Below are 18,105 nucleotides of genomic sequence, written 5' to 3' on the forward strand. Positions count from 1 at the left end.
GACACCACCACAGGGTGCAGCTGACGCTGCTATAAAGTGTGACTGGATAAAGCCTCCAGTCATCATTAACCGCAGGCAGTGGGAAACATGCAGCAAAAATGCCAAGAGCCTGAAAAAATGGAAGAGTGACAGGAGGGAGCACAGAAAAGTAGGATTGAGAAGGCCCCTGACAAACCCAGCTTAAAACCTACTCACTGCCTAATGATAGCAAAGACCTGAGAGAGAGGTAGGGCATTCATTAAAGAATCAGTTCTCTGTGGATATGGGGGAAGGTATGTTTCTAGCCTTATAAACATAAGGTCATTACACTGAAATTGCTTATTAGTATTTTCAGCCAATCACATGGAGCTGATGACCACCAATTACTAAATTCCTACTCATTTTAACCAGTAGATACCTATGCCCCCTCACCAGGGTAACCAACGGAAGTGATTACATCCTGTTTTCAAGGCTTCCATGGGGAAACAAAGACAAGAACCAAAGACAAGGAGCTCATGGACTGTCAGGGCAGAGACATGCAATGAGAGGCTGTGCACAGGGAGGAGAAAGCACAGGGCTACAGGTATTTGGAGCGTGAAGTTTTTTCTCACACAGCGAAAAGGAGAGACACGAGGGAAGTCTGGATGAAGCAAAAGAAGCAAGTCATACACGAGGTCAACTCTAACAGAGGAAGTTCTGACCTTGGGCATGGGAAGAAGGGACTAAGCAAAAGGGAAAGCAAAACAACAGGGCTGGTTTAGAGCATAGAGATGACTTGGTCAAGGCCACTCACCGTTTCAGTAAACAGTGCTGAGACAATTGGATAACTACATGTAAAAGAATGAAGTTGGCCCCTACCTCACATCATGCATAAAATTAACTCAAGGGTGTCCCGGGTGGCTCAGTCAGTTAAGCATCTGACTTCAGCTAATGTCATGATCTTGCAGTTCCCAAGTTCGAGCCCTGCATCCGGCTCTGTGCTGACAGCTCAGAGCCTGGAACCTGCTTCAGATTCTGTGTCTCCCTCTCTCTCTCTCTCTGTCCCTTCCCTGCTTGTGCTCTGCCTCTCTTTCTCTCTCAAAAATGAACATGAAAAGTATTTTTTTAATTAACTCAAAAATCGGGGCACCTGGGTGGCTCAGTCATTTGAGCATCCAACTTTGGCTTAGGTCATGATCTCGCAGTTCCCGAGTTCGAGCCCCACACAGGGTTCTTCGCTGTCAGCATGAAGCCCACTTGGGATTCTCTGTCTCCCTCTCTCTGTCACCTTCTCACATGTGCACACTCTCTCTCAAAAATAAACATAAAAAAATTAACTCAAGGGATCTTGATCCCTTTTCTCTCTTAGGAGAAAATATAGGCATAAACCTGTGTGACTTTGGATTAGGCAATGGTTTCTTAGAGCATCAAAAGGACAGCAACAAAATGAACTGGATTACATCAAAATTAAAAACTTGCACTTGAAACAACGTTATCAAGAAAGTGAAAAAGACAACCTGAAGAATGGAAGAAAAGTTGCATACTACAGAACTTGTAATTAGAATAAAAAAAGAATTCTTACAACTTAGTAATAAAACTATGGTAAGACACCAGCTCACATGCACTAGGATGGCTATAATCAAAAAGACAGACAATGACAAATGTTGGCAACAATGCAGAGAAACTGGAAATCTCACACTCTGCTGGTGGGAATGCACAACGGTGCAGTCACTTGGGAAAATATTTTGGTAGTACTTTCAAATGTTACATATACAGTTGTCGTATGATCCAGCAATTCTACTCCTAGGTGTATACCCAAGAAATGAAAAGCTACATACCCACAAAAATGTACACACAAATGTTCACAACAGCATTATTCGTAAGAGCCAAAAAGTGGAAACCCAAATGTCCATATACTGAAGAATGGATTTTTTAAATGTGGCACACACATACCACAAAATATTAGGTAATAAAATGGAACAAAGTACGGATACATACTACATACAACATGGCAAACCTAAAGAACACTGTTCTGTGAAAGAAGTCGGTCATGGAGCCCACATGTTACAAGATTCCATTTATATGAAATGTCCAGGAAGGGTGATTCACAGAGATAGAAAGCAGATTACTGTTTGCTTAGGGCTGCAGGATGGTGGATTAGGAAGAGGGGGAGGGAAGTAGGGAGGAATGTGGAGTAATTGCTAATGCAATTTTTTTTTTTTAAGGCAGATAAAAAGGTTCTAAAATTAGATTGTGGCAATGGCTGCACAACCCTGTGAAAATGCTAAAAATGTTGAACTGTAAACCTTAAATGGGTGAATTATAGGGTATGTGATACATCACAATAAAGCTGTGTTTTAAAATGCAACGGGATAAATCACAATGGAAAAGTATGTAAATTTGAACGGAGAGAACAAAAAACACTTTAGTGGGTCATAAAACACTATAAACCTAATTAAATGGAAAATGATCATCTGAGAAAATGTTTTAGTGACATACAGGACTGATGGCCTTAAAACAAACAGCAAGAAAGCTGTGATGATTTGATAAGAAATACCTATCACCCAAGTAGAACAGAGGGCAAATGCCACAAAAATCCCCCCCACCACACACACACACCAGAGAGCACAAATGACAAGTATAGAATAAGCCACTCTCAACATTCATTATATTTTCACCCCGTAATCCCACTTTCATAGTCTATGCAATGAAAATATCAGAGATGGCCTTTAAATACTAATATACGAGAATGTTCTTCCACTGTTCTTTATTTAGTGGAAAACTGGGAGCTTCTCACATGTCCAGTGCTCAGGCAAATGGGCAAATACATCACTGTCATTTAGTGGTACACAACAGGGCAGGAAAGACATTCAACCAAGTGTCAGAAGAAGTTGTCTTTCTGGGGGCATGAGGAAACCAAGATTTACTGTATCTTCAGTACATTTTTGTAATGTATTTCCCTCCTCAAATACGATTTCTAAAATTTAGAAAATAAAGATACCTGTGTATTTACCTTCATTAAAAAAGAATATGTGATTATCTCATCTAATTCCTTATCAGTGGTTCTCAAACTTTGCTACATATTAATTAGAATCATGTGGGAAGCTTTTTCTTTTTAAATCTTAAATCCCAATGTCCAGGCCATACCTCATATGCATTATATCAGAATCTCTGAAGGTAGAATTCAGGCATCAGCAGTCTTTAAAACTCTGGGGTGAGTCCAAGGTACGGACAAACCAGGATCAAGGGTGGGTTAGTCAATGGCACACAAAAAGGTCCGCAGCTTCACACAGGGGAGCAAAGGCATGCACATGAGTTCTATGTGTAAACACCGAACAACAGAAAGTGTGTGTCTGGGTCACAGCTGGGTGTGGCAGTGAGGCACAGGCAGCCACCTACTTCTAGGAGAAGGCTATCAAATAACAAGTCTCCAGGAGGAAACAAAGAATGTTTTCCTATTCACACAGCAGGAGGAACTGTCCTTGATGAAAGCCAGAGCACTGAATGTGGCCCTGACCACTTAGGTGAAAGCAGAGCCTAGCACTCCCTGGTTCTACAAGCAGGCTTGTACTGGGACTGTGCATTTCCTGTCACAGATGCATGTGGGCACATAAGCTTATGGCCTCCCTGTGTGCATACAACCAGAACACAAAGCCACGTCATTTACAGCTCATGTGTCAACAATGTACAGGCAGAACAATGCAGACTGGACTAGGAGAACGTACTGGGGACAGAGCAGGGGACCTGGGCTAAGGCCAAAACTCTATCAATAACTTGCCCATTGGGGCAAGCTCTATACCTTCCATCCCTTCCATATCTACAAAGAGGCCTTGCACAGGTGGCCTGGCGGCCTCTCCAACTCTAACATGTCTATCATCTTCCCCACATAACAGAGTGTGGCTGTAGCTAAAACTGGAAGCCAGCTTTATGTTTTTCTGACCATGAACTTGATCTGACTCAGCTGTGATAATTCCCCTGACACAGTATCGTGGAAGGAAAAGAAAGTGAGAATTTCCTGAGAGATGCCAACAGAGGGGAGTTCAAAAGAGGAAGGTGACAGGAGGGCTTCTCTCAGCCCCTTCTAACTAATTCTGAGTAGTCCACAGCTAGCCTGGACAAAGCACCTCACCAGCAGTATCCATCTAAGACAGTTCCCAGAAGACATTAACTTCAAAAAGCAGCCTCTCAAAGAATGCTGGAGGGAATGTGAAATCAATACAGCTTTTCTGGAAAGTGACTGGGCAGTATGTATCGAGATTCTTTAAAAATGCAGTCCATTTTGTTCAGTAATTCCACTTCTGGGAACTTGCCACTCTTACGAGATTGGATATGTGTAAAAATTACTGGACAAAACATTCACATTAGGAGTTTTAGAGACCGGCTGCACAACAATGTGAATGTACTTAACACTATCGGACTGTACATTAGAAAATGGTTACAGTAGTAAGTTTTGTTATGTGTATTTTACCGCAATTAATAATTTTGAATCCATAGGCATTTGACAGCAAGAACAAAGCAAAATGTCTGGGCTTATGCTACAATTTAAAAAGACCTGGGGGCACTTCAGTGGCTCAGTCAGTTAAGCGTCTGACTCTTGATCTCGGCTCAGGTCATGATCTCACGGTTTGTGAGTTCAAGCCCTGCACTGGGGAGCCTGCTTGGGAGTCTGTCTCTCCCTCTCTCTGCCCCTCTCCTGCTCTCTCTCAAAAATAAATAAACTTTAAAAAAAAAAAAAAACCCACAGTAACAAAGTAAATAAATAAATAAGCCTGAAAAATAACAAATATCCAACAACTGGAAATTAGTTAAAAATCAATCATAGAGGGGCGTCTGGGTGGCTTAGTCGGTTGAGCATCCCGACTTTAGCTCAGGTTATGATCTCGTGGTTCATGGGTTCGAGTCCTGCATTGGGCTTTCAGTGCTGACAGCTCAGAGCCTGGAGCCTGCTTCAGATTCTGTGAATCCCTCTCTCTCTGCTCCTCCCCCACCCCCGCTCTCTCTGTCTCTCTCTCTCTCTCTCTTTCTGTGTCTCTCAATAAATAAAACATTAAATAAAACATATAAAAAAATTTTTTAATCAATCATGGGATATTGAAACAACAGACATTAAATCTCAAGTTCTTCAAGCAAATTGGAAATTGTTCATGATATAATATTAAGCGAAAAAAAGCAGCGCGAGTGTGGTTTCAGGTCTAGATGGAATAGGTAAAAATAATTTTTTTAATAAAAACGCTAAAAGTAGTTCTGTTTCTATCCTGGGATCTCCAAATTTTCTACAAGAAACACTCTTAGAGGGTGAGGGCCTTGGCAGAGAATTAACTTACGGTCCAAGAATCAAAGGGTAGAATGACTTCCACTTTACAGGCTGTCAGCTTTGAGGTTTCTCCCTTAAAGAAACAGACAGCCAGAAGGGTTTTCACAATTGCTACATCAGCTCTGTCAACGGAGACAGAACTAGAACCGGAAGCAGCACAGGTGCAAACAGCCAGCACCATCCAGTCTCCCCGTATAAGTGAGGATGAAAAAAGCAAGATCACCCACTTTCCACCATCTGCTGCTGTACCCCCATCACAGTATTTTAAAAGCTTGCTTCTCGTTCATGCCCTACCTTTTGAGTGTTTCATAATGGGCCCAAAGTGATCTGGGAAATATAATCCAAATATAAAGTAACTAATGATATTACTAATAAATAAACCACAGGAAATGGGCTTTGCTCTTCTCTGGAAGACAAAAGGATACATTACAAATATTAATGACTTCTTAGTCCAAAAAGGCTTGCAACCACCACAAGACTATAAGGGATACTGGTCCTTGTTTTCTTTAGCCACAGTGTAGTTATCATTCAGAAAAAAAAAAAAAAAAATTGCAACAATACTCAAAAACTGCAGCTTCAGACTAAATAATAGAAAAAATATAAATATATGGAGCAAGGTAGTAGGAGAGTAAATAATATTAACTAGCAATATAAGTGGAATGTAAGAAACTCAACAAGGAAAAGTGCAGGGTCACATTATTGCAAGGTTAATGAAACTCTCTGGCCCAGAGTTCCCAAGGCCCAGGAGCTAATCACCTATTGTATTAAAATACAAACTTTCATTAATACAGGCTATGCTGAGTGCCTATTACAGGGGTTTATAGTATTTGACCTTTGCCAAAATAGTTTCAGTCCCTGACAGTTTCTTGATTAGCATCAATTAGTGAAGAGTTTCTATCCAAACAAGTAAAACAGGTTTAGGTTTTCTTTCCTTCCTTCCTTCCTTTTTCTTTCTTTCTCTTTCTTTTTTTTTCTTTTTTTTTTTTTTTTCTTTAATGTACCTTCTTAAGAGAGAGAGAGGGTCTTGTCTTAAAAATGAGAACAGAAGTCATCAAGGTAATTTCAGAGCTAGGTCTGAAAGATGACAAGATCCTGAAGCATAGCCCACTAGTGCAGGCCTCAATACTTAGGGGTGTGGCACACACAATGTATTTACTGTATCATTAGCAACAGTGCTAGCTTTTTAAATAGAAGGCTATTTTTAAATCCAGTGCACGTTCACAACCATATGTCAACTTATTTTACAGGCAGGTAGAACAGTAGGTCTCTGGGTACTTTTCTAACAATATGGCTTGAACAGAAACCTGCCTGTGTTAGACACTGTAGAAAAACATTGTTTATTGTCTGATGTACTCTGAGTCACGCCATTTTTAAGCAAGCATCTCTGCCCTTAGCTTCCCTTTTGAATTAAAATTGCCAAGATAATGAAGCCAAATTACCACTGTGAGACACTAATTTGCTGCACAAATTTAGGCAACACACAAGCATGGCTCCGTTAGAGGAGAATCTGCTTAGTGTATTAAATTTGGACCCAAAGCATCTAAATGGAGAGTATTTTCTTCAATCCATTAAAAAGTTGAATGTTGCAAAACTACTCTCTTCTATTCATAAGGCCTTGCAAAGAGTTTAGCAGAAATAAATTTTATTCCCATGGAGAAGAAACAAACTATAGGATATTTTCTCAACACTAAGGATATCAAATTTGGTCAGGACACAGGAGACCAGGCCTCGTCAGGGATTTCTGGCCAGTGAGCCTATAGACTCTGAGACACTTCTGGATAGCCATACTTCCCATGCTTGCCATGCCATTCATTGCTACCTAACATCCCACTAAAACCTCATAAAATAAACAAATTATAACTATATGAGGTGATAGATGTGTTAATTAACCTTAATGTAATCATTTTGTAATATACACATGCATATTCAAAATCACTATGTTATACACATGAAACACACACAGTGTTATGGGTCAAGTGTATCTTCATAGAACTGGAAAGAAATCAAATTAAGAAAAATTAAAAAGAAGATTGAAGTTCCACTAAAACCTTTAATTTGTTAATAATAAAATCCTATCTGAAATGCATATTCCCTACTCTCTTAGGCATTCACCAGGCCTAAGGCCCAAGAAGCATCAATTCCTTTGCAGCAGCACAGGCTATATAGGAGGGCAAATTCTCCTAAAGGTCGTATCTCTGCACTTGGCACTTGCAAGTACTATTCCCTTAGGAATCCAGATAGGTTCAGAATTCTATTATCTGTTTTTTATAGATGAGGTATACTTAAAGAAGACATCGTGCCTGTCCATGCCCACCACAGGATGCACATGAACACACTGATTCAAGGAAAAAGGGCAAATGACGTGGCTGATACAGAAAAAAGTATAACGCTACGTACAATTTGCAGAGTCATTCCAATGGGGTAACCAGCAAGAAAGGCAGTGTGGGAACCAGGATTTGAAAGAAGAAGAGAAATCTGACAGAGATACAGTCGTAGGGAAAGGCAAAGAGAAAGAAGGACATTCCAGGAATTTCCCCAAATACTGATAAACAGGTCAAATTCCTTGGCACAGGAAATTGCTTCATACCAAAAAGGTTTCCAAGTTCCAGCTAATGACTGGATTGTAAACAATGTTGTCCAAAATAAGAAAGCTCTAGGACAATAAAAGATTTTGGACACTTACCAATTCATAGCATCATTTCTAACATTCAAAGCGTCAAGGTTTGTCCTCTTAATTTTGTCACCACACAAACTGCAAATATCCACTAAATGATTCAGAAATCATGCCTATCACATCTCAAATAATACAAACATTTAGGAAACCAGAAAAACAGATACCAATTTTATAGGCCCAGGACACAATGTAGACCAATCCCAAACACATTCATGGATAAATGAGAAGAATCCTTTCACTGGCATATGATTGATCAATAAAGACCCCAAACTATCCTACCCTCAGAAAACAAATGCTCAGCAAACATAAAAGAAGATCAAAGAACTTTCATGATTGCGGGTATCATCATTCTGGAAAGGCTTTCCTCACGTCTGATTCGTAACCTCTCAAAGTTAACTAACGTTTGTGTTTTCATTGGTAATGTTAAGTGCAAAAAGTTGGTAATGATGAAAGAAGCCAAAATACTTTAAACAAGTAATCCATGAGACCCTTGTTCCCACCCTTTACAAATCTGAATTTTCACAAATTGTATATCTACTCAAATGCTGAGTGATGTAATCAAGGAAAGTATATCAGTATATAACACTTGGCAGTAATAAATGAACTGCTGTCAGATTACACTTGCCAAAATCCAAAATCTTTAAATGCGCTACAATGAGTTTAGATTATAGCATTTCCTAATTCACCACCAAGAAAACAAGACCAATGACTAACATTGATACTGATAACAAGATCCTGAATCTTGGTAAAAGTCTAACCTAAGCAATCAAAATAGTTTGTATATAGGCTGAACTAAAGAAATTCGTCTAAATTCAAATCAAAACTTTGTTTTTTAGAGATTTTCTTCTTCCAGAAGTTACTGTAACAAAGAAAAAACCTCCCAGGAAATTTCTTACAAGCACTAGTTTTGCTTAATCTCAATACATGCCTTACATATATAACGAAGACAGTTAGGGTGCTGTTTTGTTGCTTACTTACCTGGGGATTTTTTATTTGATCTTGATTGCACCGAATGAGACTGTCGAGGCAGCAGAGGTGATGAAGGCAGAGACATTGAGACACCTTTGGCCAAGCTCACCCTGTAGGTGTCTTCTGCCACAGGAACGCTGCTCACAGACAAGTCACCACCATGGCCAGGGGGCAGGACTGGGGGAGAAGTCTCTGGACCAAAGTCACCTCCTGGAGTGAAGAGAAAAAACCATAAATTAGGTCATCTATTACAGGTAGATTAATTCCTAAGAACTACATCCTTAGAATATAATTCTCATATGTCACCTATGTATGTTGTTTTTTTAATGTTTTCTTTTCTTCTACCACTCATAACTTTTTCTATGTGAGAGAAAATTCAAGTTTCACCACTCAAGTATCAATGAACTCTGCCTCATACACCATTCTGGACCATATCAACTGGCCCAGTTTCGCTCCTAACAATGGGTCCAGAAAGCCATCAATCTCAGATTAGATTAAGACCAAGTATGAATGATTCACAAGAAGCTGTGATTTCAGATTTCAGCTGAAGTAGGGGAGGGAGGTTATTGGTCTTACCCAAGTATCTTAGAGTAGATTCGAACACCCAGATTCATTCCAGAACTCCGACTTCACTTCTCTCCAATAAAAGACTCCAAGAGAGGGTCTCTCTACTTCAACATTCCTCCCCAGCACTATATCTCTTCTCTCATTAGATCCACTCCATACTACCCATGGCACAGGGTCCACCCTCTTTCAATTCGACCAGCCCAACCCTTAGTCATGAGACTAGAAATATGGCTTACTGATGAAGCTGGTTCTTCTTGGTATTCAGCTTAAGAATAAACAAGCTTACTATTACGAAATCAGACATTCTAGGGTAAGCAGATCCAACAACAAAATACAGAGGATGCAATTACAGTATAGAGAGTACAAAAGGAAGGGAGTATGGTGGTGAGGATTAGCCTCTCTGAAAAAGATACAGCTGGTCCTCAAGTATTCCGATAACAAGCTCTCCTCTTATTGTTCCTCCCCTACCCATTACTTCCCCCCCTCTAGTGTGTACTATGAAGCAACTGAGGACAGGTAAAGAGGGAAGGTAAATCATTACCCTGATGACTAAAACATCTACAAGCTCTAATTTATATACACAACTGGAAAGATATAGAAAGTTTTCCATAAGCAAACTAGTCTCTCTGATAAATACTACCCAAATGGTCCTTATCAGGCCTTCCTGACTCTGAAAACTCAAGGCCTGGATTTGAATCAGAACTCAACTTGTGTAGATCTTTGTGCGCAAGACTCAAAAGGGATGTGATCCAAACCATCAAGTTCAAATTGCATCGCTGTGCTTGTTTTTCATGTTAGGAGGCACGGTGAAATATGTAGTCACCCCCTCCACACACTGGGAGTTTGGGGGGTGGGGGTTAAAACTGGCAGACAGGCTCATGCTTGATCCTCAAAGGCAGCTCAAAACCAGTAGATCTGTGAACAGAAAAGCCGTGGGTCCCACAATGGATAAGTTGGCAACATCAGAAAGGTAATTTTAGTCACACCTGGGCCAGCTATGCTTGAAGGATTTTAACAAACTTGGACATTTAGTGATAAATTTTGAGTTTCCCAAGTGACTGGTATTTGAAGAAGAAAACAATTACCAGGAAACCTTCACCAGAATTTTCAAAAAAAGGAGCATTCACACAAATGTTCTGTCCCTGAGGGAAGGAAGCAAGAAGGAATTAGTGGAAATCTTTACATCCTAAATCTATGTGAACAGCAAAGTCACCCACTCTGGTCCTCCTATAACCCTCGTTCACCCTGCTTTATGATGTGTACCGTGAGATACCACCAATTCCTAGGACCCAGGAGCCACTTTTACACCACTGTGGATAAAGCCAGAAATCTTTCTGAAACCACTTGTCCTTGAGGTCTTGAGCCAGGACATGAAGTTTCCCAGGTGCCTCTCCTTTGACTATCTGTCAATGAAAGAGATCTTAAGGCAGAGCTGGGGGTATACTGCAATGCCAGTGCCCATTGGGGCTAAGTGCCTCCCCGACTAAGGAGATTTGAGAAGATAGAGGAAAAGAGAGCTGTTTTCTCCGGTCCTATATCTGGTGCTCATGACCAGTCCCCACCACCACATTGGTCTCATCTAGGGAATGCAAGCAGGTGCTATGCCTACAAGAACGGTGCCTGGTCACCTGACTCCTGGCTATTTGGCAACAAAACTAGGAGAGGTAGAACTTGGAAAGCGCTGAGGCCACAGCCCCAAGGGGTACATGCACAGGATGTGCAGGGGACCTTGAAGAGGTTGTCCATGTGGTTTGAAAAGAGCTGCATTGCCCTGTGGCTGGAGCTTACACCATCCCAATCACCAAGCTGGTAGTCCAATGTCTAGACTGGCCGGATAGGAGCAGGCACTGTGACAAGGTATGGTCTTCCCTACTCATACAGAAATATTTCTAACCTTTACAATAAACAAAACAAAACCCAAACCAGACTTCAAGTCCCTTAATTTGGATGGGGACACAATATTAGGGAGAAAGGCATCTAACAACACCAGAAATAAAAAATAAGCTCCTTACTGAGAAAGGGTTTATTTTCTTAAATACTTCATATTCTCCAATGATACAAACAAAAGAGGGGAGTTAAGGATAAAAGAAAATTAAAGGGTTTCCTAATTATAAAATGTGCCCATAAACTTTGTTTATATCAAGCAAAGCAAATATTTTCATTAACTCCAAGTATGGTGGGGATGAGTTTCCAAAGCAGGCTGTAACCATGAGGACCTTCAGCCTTCTGAGCAGCTGCACTCTGACACTCTGGTTTTATGTGGTCTGCAATAAAAAGGGACTCGGAGATGGGGCTCGGGAAGGAAGGGTTTCTATTTCAGGATTACTTGAACATCTTACTATATTATCATTCCCAAACATTTTCTGTTGGTTTGTCCTTCAGACACAAAGACCCCTAACTTCCAGTTTCCTTTTATTAGAAAGGCACAAAGCAGGAAGAGAAATTTTATGTATGAACAGGCAGCATGAAACAAGTGGGGTGATTCAGCAGCTTAGAAGCTGGAGGCAGCATTCCGGAGCCTGGTGCTTTAACTACATGTAGGCAAAGGGGTTCAGGTCAAAGTAAATCCGAGAGCATCACAAGGATGCAGACGACGCCAGGGGCAGAAAGTGAAAATCTCCTAAGGGTATCCACAAGAATTATACAATACTGGTTCTGGGCAACAGGACACCAGAAATTCTCTGGTTGATTTAACATTCCACAGCAGATGCTTAAAGAGGTTTTAAGAGGAATTAAAAACATTTCACTGCAATAACCAGCACTGTGGACACATTTCCTTTAGCTCCAAATAGTTGGTGTCCTTTGAACTGTGACCTATTTTATTCCCACCTCAATTAAGTGATAAGATACACTTTGATCACCATTCCTGCTACTCCAGAAATGCCAGGCTAGGTAGGATGACCATGTTATCAACCACCAATGATCTATCAGGTCCCCTCCTGTTCCACTGGCAGGTGTTTCCCATGAAACATTCATACACCACAGATACATGCATCCACCCCACCATGCTTTTAATCTCGGAGAGTATCTAATTCAATCACATTGTTTCACAGACAGAAAACAATGGGACATAGGGGTTGAAATTGACGAGCAGGGGTCAAACACCTAGAATGACCTTCTCTCCCAATTCCTAAAACTGGCCAGCTCAGGCTCTAACACACTACCCCACACGTCTGAGGGGTGCCCAGATGGCTCAGTCGGCTGAGCACCTGACTTCGGTTCAGGTCATGATCTCACAATTGTGAGTTTGAGCCCCATGTTGGGCTCTGTGCTGACAGCTCAGAGCCTGGAGTCTGCTTTGGATTCTGTCCCCCTCTCTCTCTGCCCTTCGCCTGCTCTTGCTTGGTCTCTCTCTCAAAAATAAACAAACAAAGAAGAAAAAAGACCTGTACTTTGAAAAAAAAAAATGGAGGTACCCAAAACAGACATATTTTTAAGTAACAAGTCTGTAAAGGGTCAGCACAGTTTTGCTTTTAAAGTTTAGGCTTTGCAGGTCACATACAGCCTCCATCACACGCATGCACACACACACACACACCACAAACCCACACATACTTTTAAAATCACCACTTCTTTGAATTCCAAAAATAAAAGACCATAAATGGCATGGGGGCATAAGGTTCTTCCTATTTGTAATACATATAACTAAATATGTACATACGCACATATGTATGACACAAAGGAACTATAAGTCCCAGTCATAGTTTGCCAAGATAATAGAATTATCAAAGGGGATAAAGCCATCCAATAAGGCATTTTAAATTGGCAGAAATGGCTTTTGATAACACTTCTTTATTTTAAATTTTTTTTCTACTGTTATAGACTGTGAAAAGGGATTTAAGTTCATAATGGAAGAAAATGCAAATCTGGGAGATGATGAATGTTTAAAGGTGTCTATGCAGAATGGCAATGTCCAACATTACAGATTAAAGTAAATGGAGTGCAGGATTAGAGAAGGCTTAAAAAACGAGGGCAAAGAAGCCAGGGAGATGAAAGCAAAATCGCATTTCAGAAAGAGCAGACCTGAGAAAGGCAAGGGTGAGCTCAAACATTCAGGTAAATAGGTCTGCAGATGCAGGAAATAAGATTTCCATTTATTGTGCCATTGAAATCACTAGGTGGGGGGGGTGGGGAGGGTCAGGTGGAGGGGGGAGGGTGGAAGCTCAGAATAGAAAGAAAGAATGTTCTGTTTATCCAGTTCCAGAAAACGGGACTTGTGCAGTACATTTAACTAGGGCATTAAATGTGTTAGGGCATCTTTTGTGCAGTCCCCGCCTGGGAGTGCATTAATGTTTCTTAAACATATTTTCCATCATAAGGTTTTATAACCACATAACTCATATATATTTACAGAAACCTAGAAAATTGGAAGATTTCCTCCCACAAGATCCAAGTATCATTTTGGGAGCCTTTGGAAGGCTCCCTCTGCAACCGAAAGCATTTTAAACTGTTTTATGTCTTATAGGATCTCCCCAAGTAACCAGCCAAAGCTACTGATTGTTAATGTACATTTTCAAAAAGAGAGTCAAGATAAATGTATCCAAGAAAGCAATTTTCCAGAACATTATTCACAGAGTCGTGACTAAGACTCAAACAATACTGTTAGGAGGCAACAAAGCAGCTAACTTCCACCCCCACTCCCCAGTACAGAAAAACCTGGTCAACAGGACAAGTTTATCCTTTTGTCTTCAAAAATCCACGAAGCAGATTCTACATGGAGATCAGTAAATACTATCCTCACAGTTTTATTCTCAATACTCAGTGGTTACAGAACCAGACATACTTTACCCTGACACAGACGATGAGGAAAGAGACTGGCATTTCCTCTCTTATTGTCAAAATTCTCCTTTAAGGCAGGTCCACCAGGCAAGAGTTTCTAAGCTTAAAGAATACAAGACCTCAGAAAAATTCCACCCCCAAGCCCTAGAGGGGTGTATTTCAACACAGTAAGTGCCTTCTTTGACGTACTATGTGTTAGGACAGGGTTCGTTGGAGACACTTTATACCCATTATCTCATATCCTCACAACGACCTCATGAAGTGGGTGTTGTTTTTAATACTCCTCTGACAAGGAGTCTACCACACAGAAAGTACCCAGCATCTTGCCCAAGGACACCGACCAATGGCAGGGCTGACTCTGAATCCAGGCAGTCCAATCCAGAATCTATTCCACTACCCTGAAAAAAGGGTACTGAGCTATGCCTTTCAACATTACGTCATTTTGAATACTTAATAGGGAATGCCAAAAATAGTATATGTAGGTCTATGCACAGTACCAGGCCACTGTGAAAAGAAACCTGTTCCCTCATCTATTTTCACTTTTCGTGCAGGCTGGTTAATTAGCTCCACAGCACTCCTGGACCATTCCATTTGGGAGGCACCCGGGCTCAGATCATTAATTTTCTTTCAGTCAGTCACACCTTATGCTGTCACCACGCAAGCAAAGTGGATCTGAGTTAGATGTTTAGTAACCAAGCACCTTAAATAGTTTCTTCTCCTTTCCCTTTGCACTGTAAATTCATTTAACTCTTGCAGCATTTGGCCCTGCTCTCTCTGCCCAGGGTGGATGTGCTGAGTGTCATTCTCGCCTCATCGAACCAAGAATGTGGCCACTCTATCCGGCCCAGAGGAAGAAGAAAGCAGTGGGCTGGCTGTGGTCAAAGCAGCCTGGTAGGATTCATCCTCAATCTACATGGAATCCGTTATTCTGTATTTCCTTGTCAGGTACACTCAGTACTCGGGTCCCTGAGTCCACTGGGCCTGCTGCTCCTGCACACGACTAAAGCTGTAGTGCCCAATCCCTGCACACAGGGAAACCTGAGCCCTTCCCAGCGAGGCTGTTGTAACTAGTCTGGGGTATGGTTCAGGCACTGACAGGTCTCCCCCAAGTGATTCTCAGGTGCAGCCAGGATTGAGAACCACTGAGGCAGGAAGGTGGTCAAAGAGATCCAAAATGTTTATGCTCCTATTCCAAGACAGAGGTGGGAGAGATGAAAAGGGAAAGAAATTGGAGAACACCATACAGATGATTGTAACACAATGTACATTCCTTGAGTGTGTGTGTGTGTATGTGTATATGTGTGCCTATCTGTATACACATCTGTATATACACTATAAACTTATGTATATAAATCTGTGTAAACATACACAGTTGTACATGTGTGGGGTCTCTAGAAGGACACACAGGAACCAGCAGCAGTGGCCGACTCTGGGAAAGGGAAATGACCAGTTGGGAGCATGGATGAGAGGTATATACTTTTATATGGTTTACATTTTATGTGCATATGTTTCCTGTAAATATTTTATATTTGCATCCCCTAGGATTGAGCCTTGTATGGACATGAAGATCTTAAGTCTAAATGGGCCACCCACCATGGCCTGACCTGGCAAGTGGATGAAATGAAGATCTGTTCCACAAAGATCATCCAAAGTGACCGTGTTTGGGGCTGACCACTAGAGGAGCTTATGTTCTACTGACTGAAGTGGACGCGGTACAGGACCCTGCTCTGAAGAAGGTCGGATTCTCGGTAGCACAGAACACACGTGCTCCCATCATCGATGGGCTCTGTGTAGGCACACATTTCATTTCTTTTCTGCCCACCCTGCATTCCGGCTCTCTTCCAGGTCCTGGGCATCTCTGCTGCTGGTGGTGGAGTGTGTGTGGTGGTTGCAGCACACACAGGATAATCCAGAGGTCTGCCAGGAAGAGGGCAGGAAGAGAGACAGGCTTGGCAGGGGGGTAGAGGGGATGGGGAGGAAGCAGAGGCTGAAAGGGCTAGGAATGAAACAGGCAGGACCAAGAACTATGGAAGTACAAGGAAGAGGGGGGACAGCCCATAGTACAGGGGGTGGGGTGATGGTAGGCTAAAGGTGGTAATTCCTGTTTCACTTAAAACATCTCCCAAGACCCTGATAAAATACTTGTAACTACAAAGTAAGAGGCAAGCTCATAAATGCAAAAAGCATATGGAAAGATAAGGGAGTGTCAGAAAAGGAAAGAACTTCCAATAATGTAAGGATAGTAACAGGGCATCTTTTGTTGTTATTGAAACAACCAGGGGCCTAAGCACACTTAGTCCACCAGGTCAGAGAGCTATCCAGGCCCTTTCCTGGGCATCTGCTCCTGTCTTTCCCCCACACCTACCAACAGGAACCAACAGATCAATCCATGTAGGTAAAACAGGGCTGACTAGGGGCACCCGGGTAGCTCCGTTGGTTAGGAGTCTGACTTTGGCTCAGGTCATGATCTCACCGTTCATGAGTTTGAGTCCTGCGTCAGGCTATGTGCTGACAGCTCAGAGCCTGGAGCCTGCTTCATATTCTGTGTGTGTCTCTCTCTGCCCCTCCCCAGTTCGTACTCTATGTCTCTCTCTTTCTCAAAAACAAAACAAACAAATCAAAATCAACAACAACAACAACAACAAAAAAACAGGGCTGACTATACCTTTTCTCTTTGATGAAAAGCCTCCCCTACAAACACCCCCAAAATAATAAATGATGGCAGAATGAGCAAACATATAGCTTATGAGAGAAAGGAAAAGAGTATCTTCTTGAACACTCAAAAAAAAAAAAAAAAAAAAAAAAAGACAGAGAAAAAAAATTCAGTGAATTGCATGGCACCCTCAGTAGAATACAGGATAATATGGCCTCTATACCCTTCATATGCTGTGTTATTTTGATTATTTTATCTATACACTAGATTCACACTAAAAATAAGGGAAGACAAGCAAGGAAATTTAAAAAGCAGTAACCAGATTTCAATCCACATTTCAGGCATAAAGAATAAAATTAACACTATAGAAAATCCACTCGGTGATAAAGAACAAGCTTGAGGAAGTCTCCCCAGAATCAGAGGAGAAGGGCAAACATTTTAATGATGTGAGTAAAGATTATAGATATGAAAAACAAAAGGTGTTTTTGAGATGAAATGAGGACATGATATTTTAAAAACTAAAAACAAACAAATCTTGGGGCACCTGGGTGGCTCAGTGAGTTAAGCATCCAACTCTTAATTTCAGCTCAGCTCATGAGCTCACAGTTTGTGAGTTCGAGCCCTACACGGGGTTTCATGCTGCTAGTACAGAACCTGCTTGGGCTTCTCTCTCCCTCTCTCTGCCCCTCTCTGCTCATGTGTTCTCTCTTTCTCTTTCTCAAAATAAATAAATACACTTTAGAAAAAAAGGAAACAAACCCAACAGGGTACCTGGCAGGCTCAGTCAGTTAAGCATCTGACTTTGGCTCAGGTCATGATTTCATAGTTCTTGAGTTCAAGCCCTGCATAGGGCTTTCTGTTGTCAGGACAGAGACGGCTTCAAATCCTCTGTCCCCCTCTCTCTCCGCCCCTCCCCTGCTTGTGTGCACACACACATGCTCTCTCTTTCTCTCTCAAAAATAAACAAACATTTAAAAAATATCTTTTCTGAATTAAAGTATGCAGATAAAAAGAACCCACCAGACCCCAGGTTGTTTCCCTGAAGGGACTGCACCTTGACTCACCTTGGCAAAACTAAGCTGATAATTTTTTCTTTATCACAAATATCCAGGTAAGGATATAAGAAAAAAAAAAAAAAAGAAGAAAGAAAGAAAGAAAGAAAGAAAGAAAGAAAGAAAGAAAGAAAGAAAG

At 41.3% G+C, this 18,105-nt stretch overlaps 1 protein-coding gene across 12 annotated transcripts in view; it reads right to left on the reverse strand.

Annotated features, from left to right (window-relative positions):
• The window catches only part of TANC1 (tetratricopeptide repeat, ankyrin repeat and coiled-coil containing 1), a 239,857-nt gene that overhangs the window by 121,823 nt on the left and 99,929 nt on the right, over positions 1-18,105 (reverse strand). For all 12 annotated transcript variants that reach the window (XM_019457149.2, XM_053908394.1, XM_019457190.2 and 9 more), the window contains exon 3: positions 8,925-9,125. In XM_019457149.2, coding sequence (XP_019312694.2) covers positions 8,925-9,125 — 201 coding nt within the window. The remainder of the gene's footprint in view (positions 1-8,924; positions 9,126-18,105) is intronic.

Source organism: Panthera pardus, unplaced genomic scaffold (genome assembly GCF_024362965.1).
Source record: "Panthera pardus isolate Hobbes unplaced genomic scaffold, ASM2436296v1 HiC_scaffold_10, whole genome shotgun sequence".
NCBI lineage: Eukaryota > Metazoa > Chordata > Mammalia > Carnivora > Felidae > Panthera > Panthera pardus.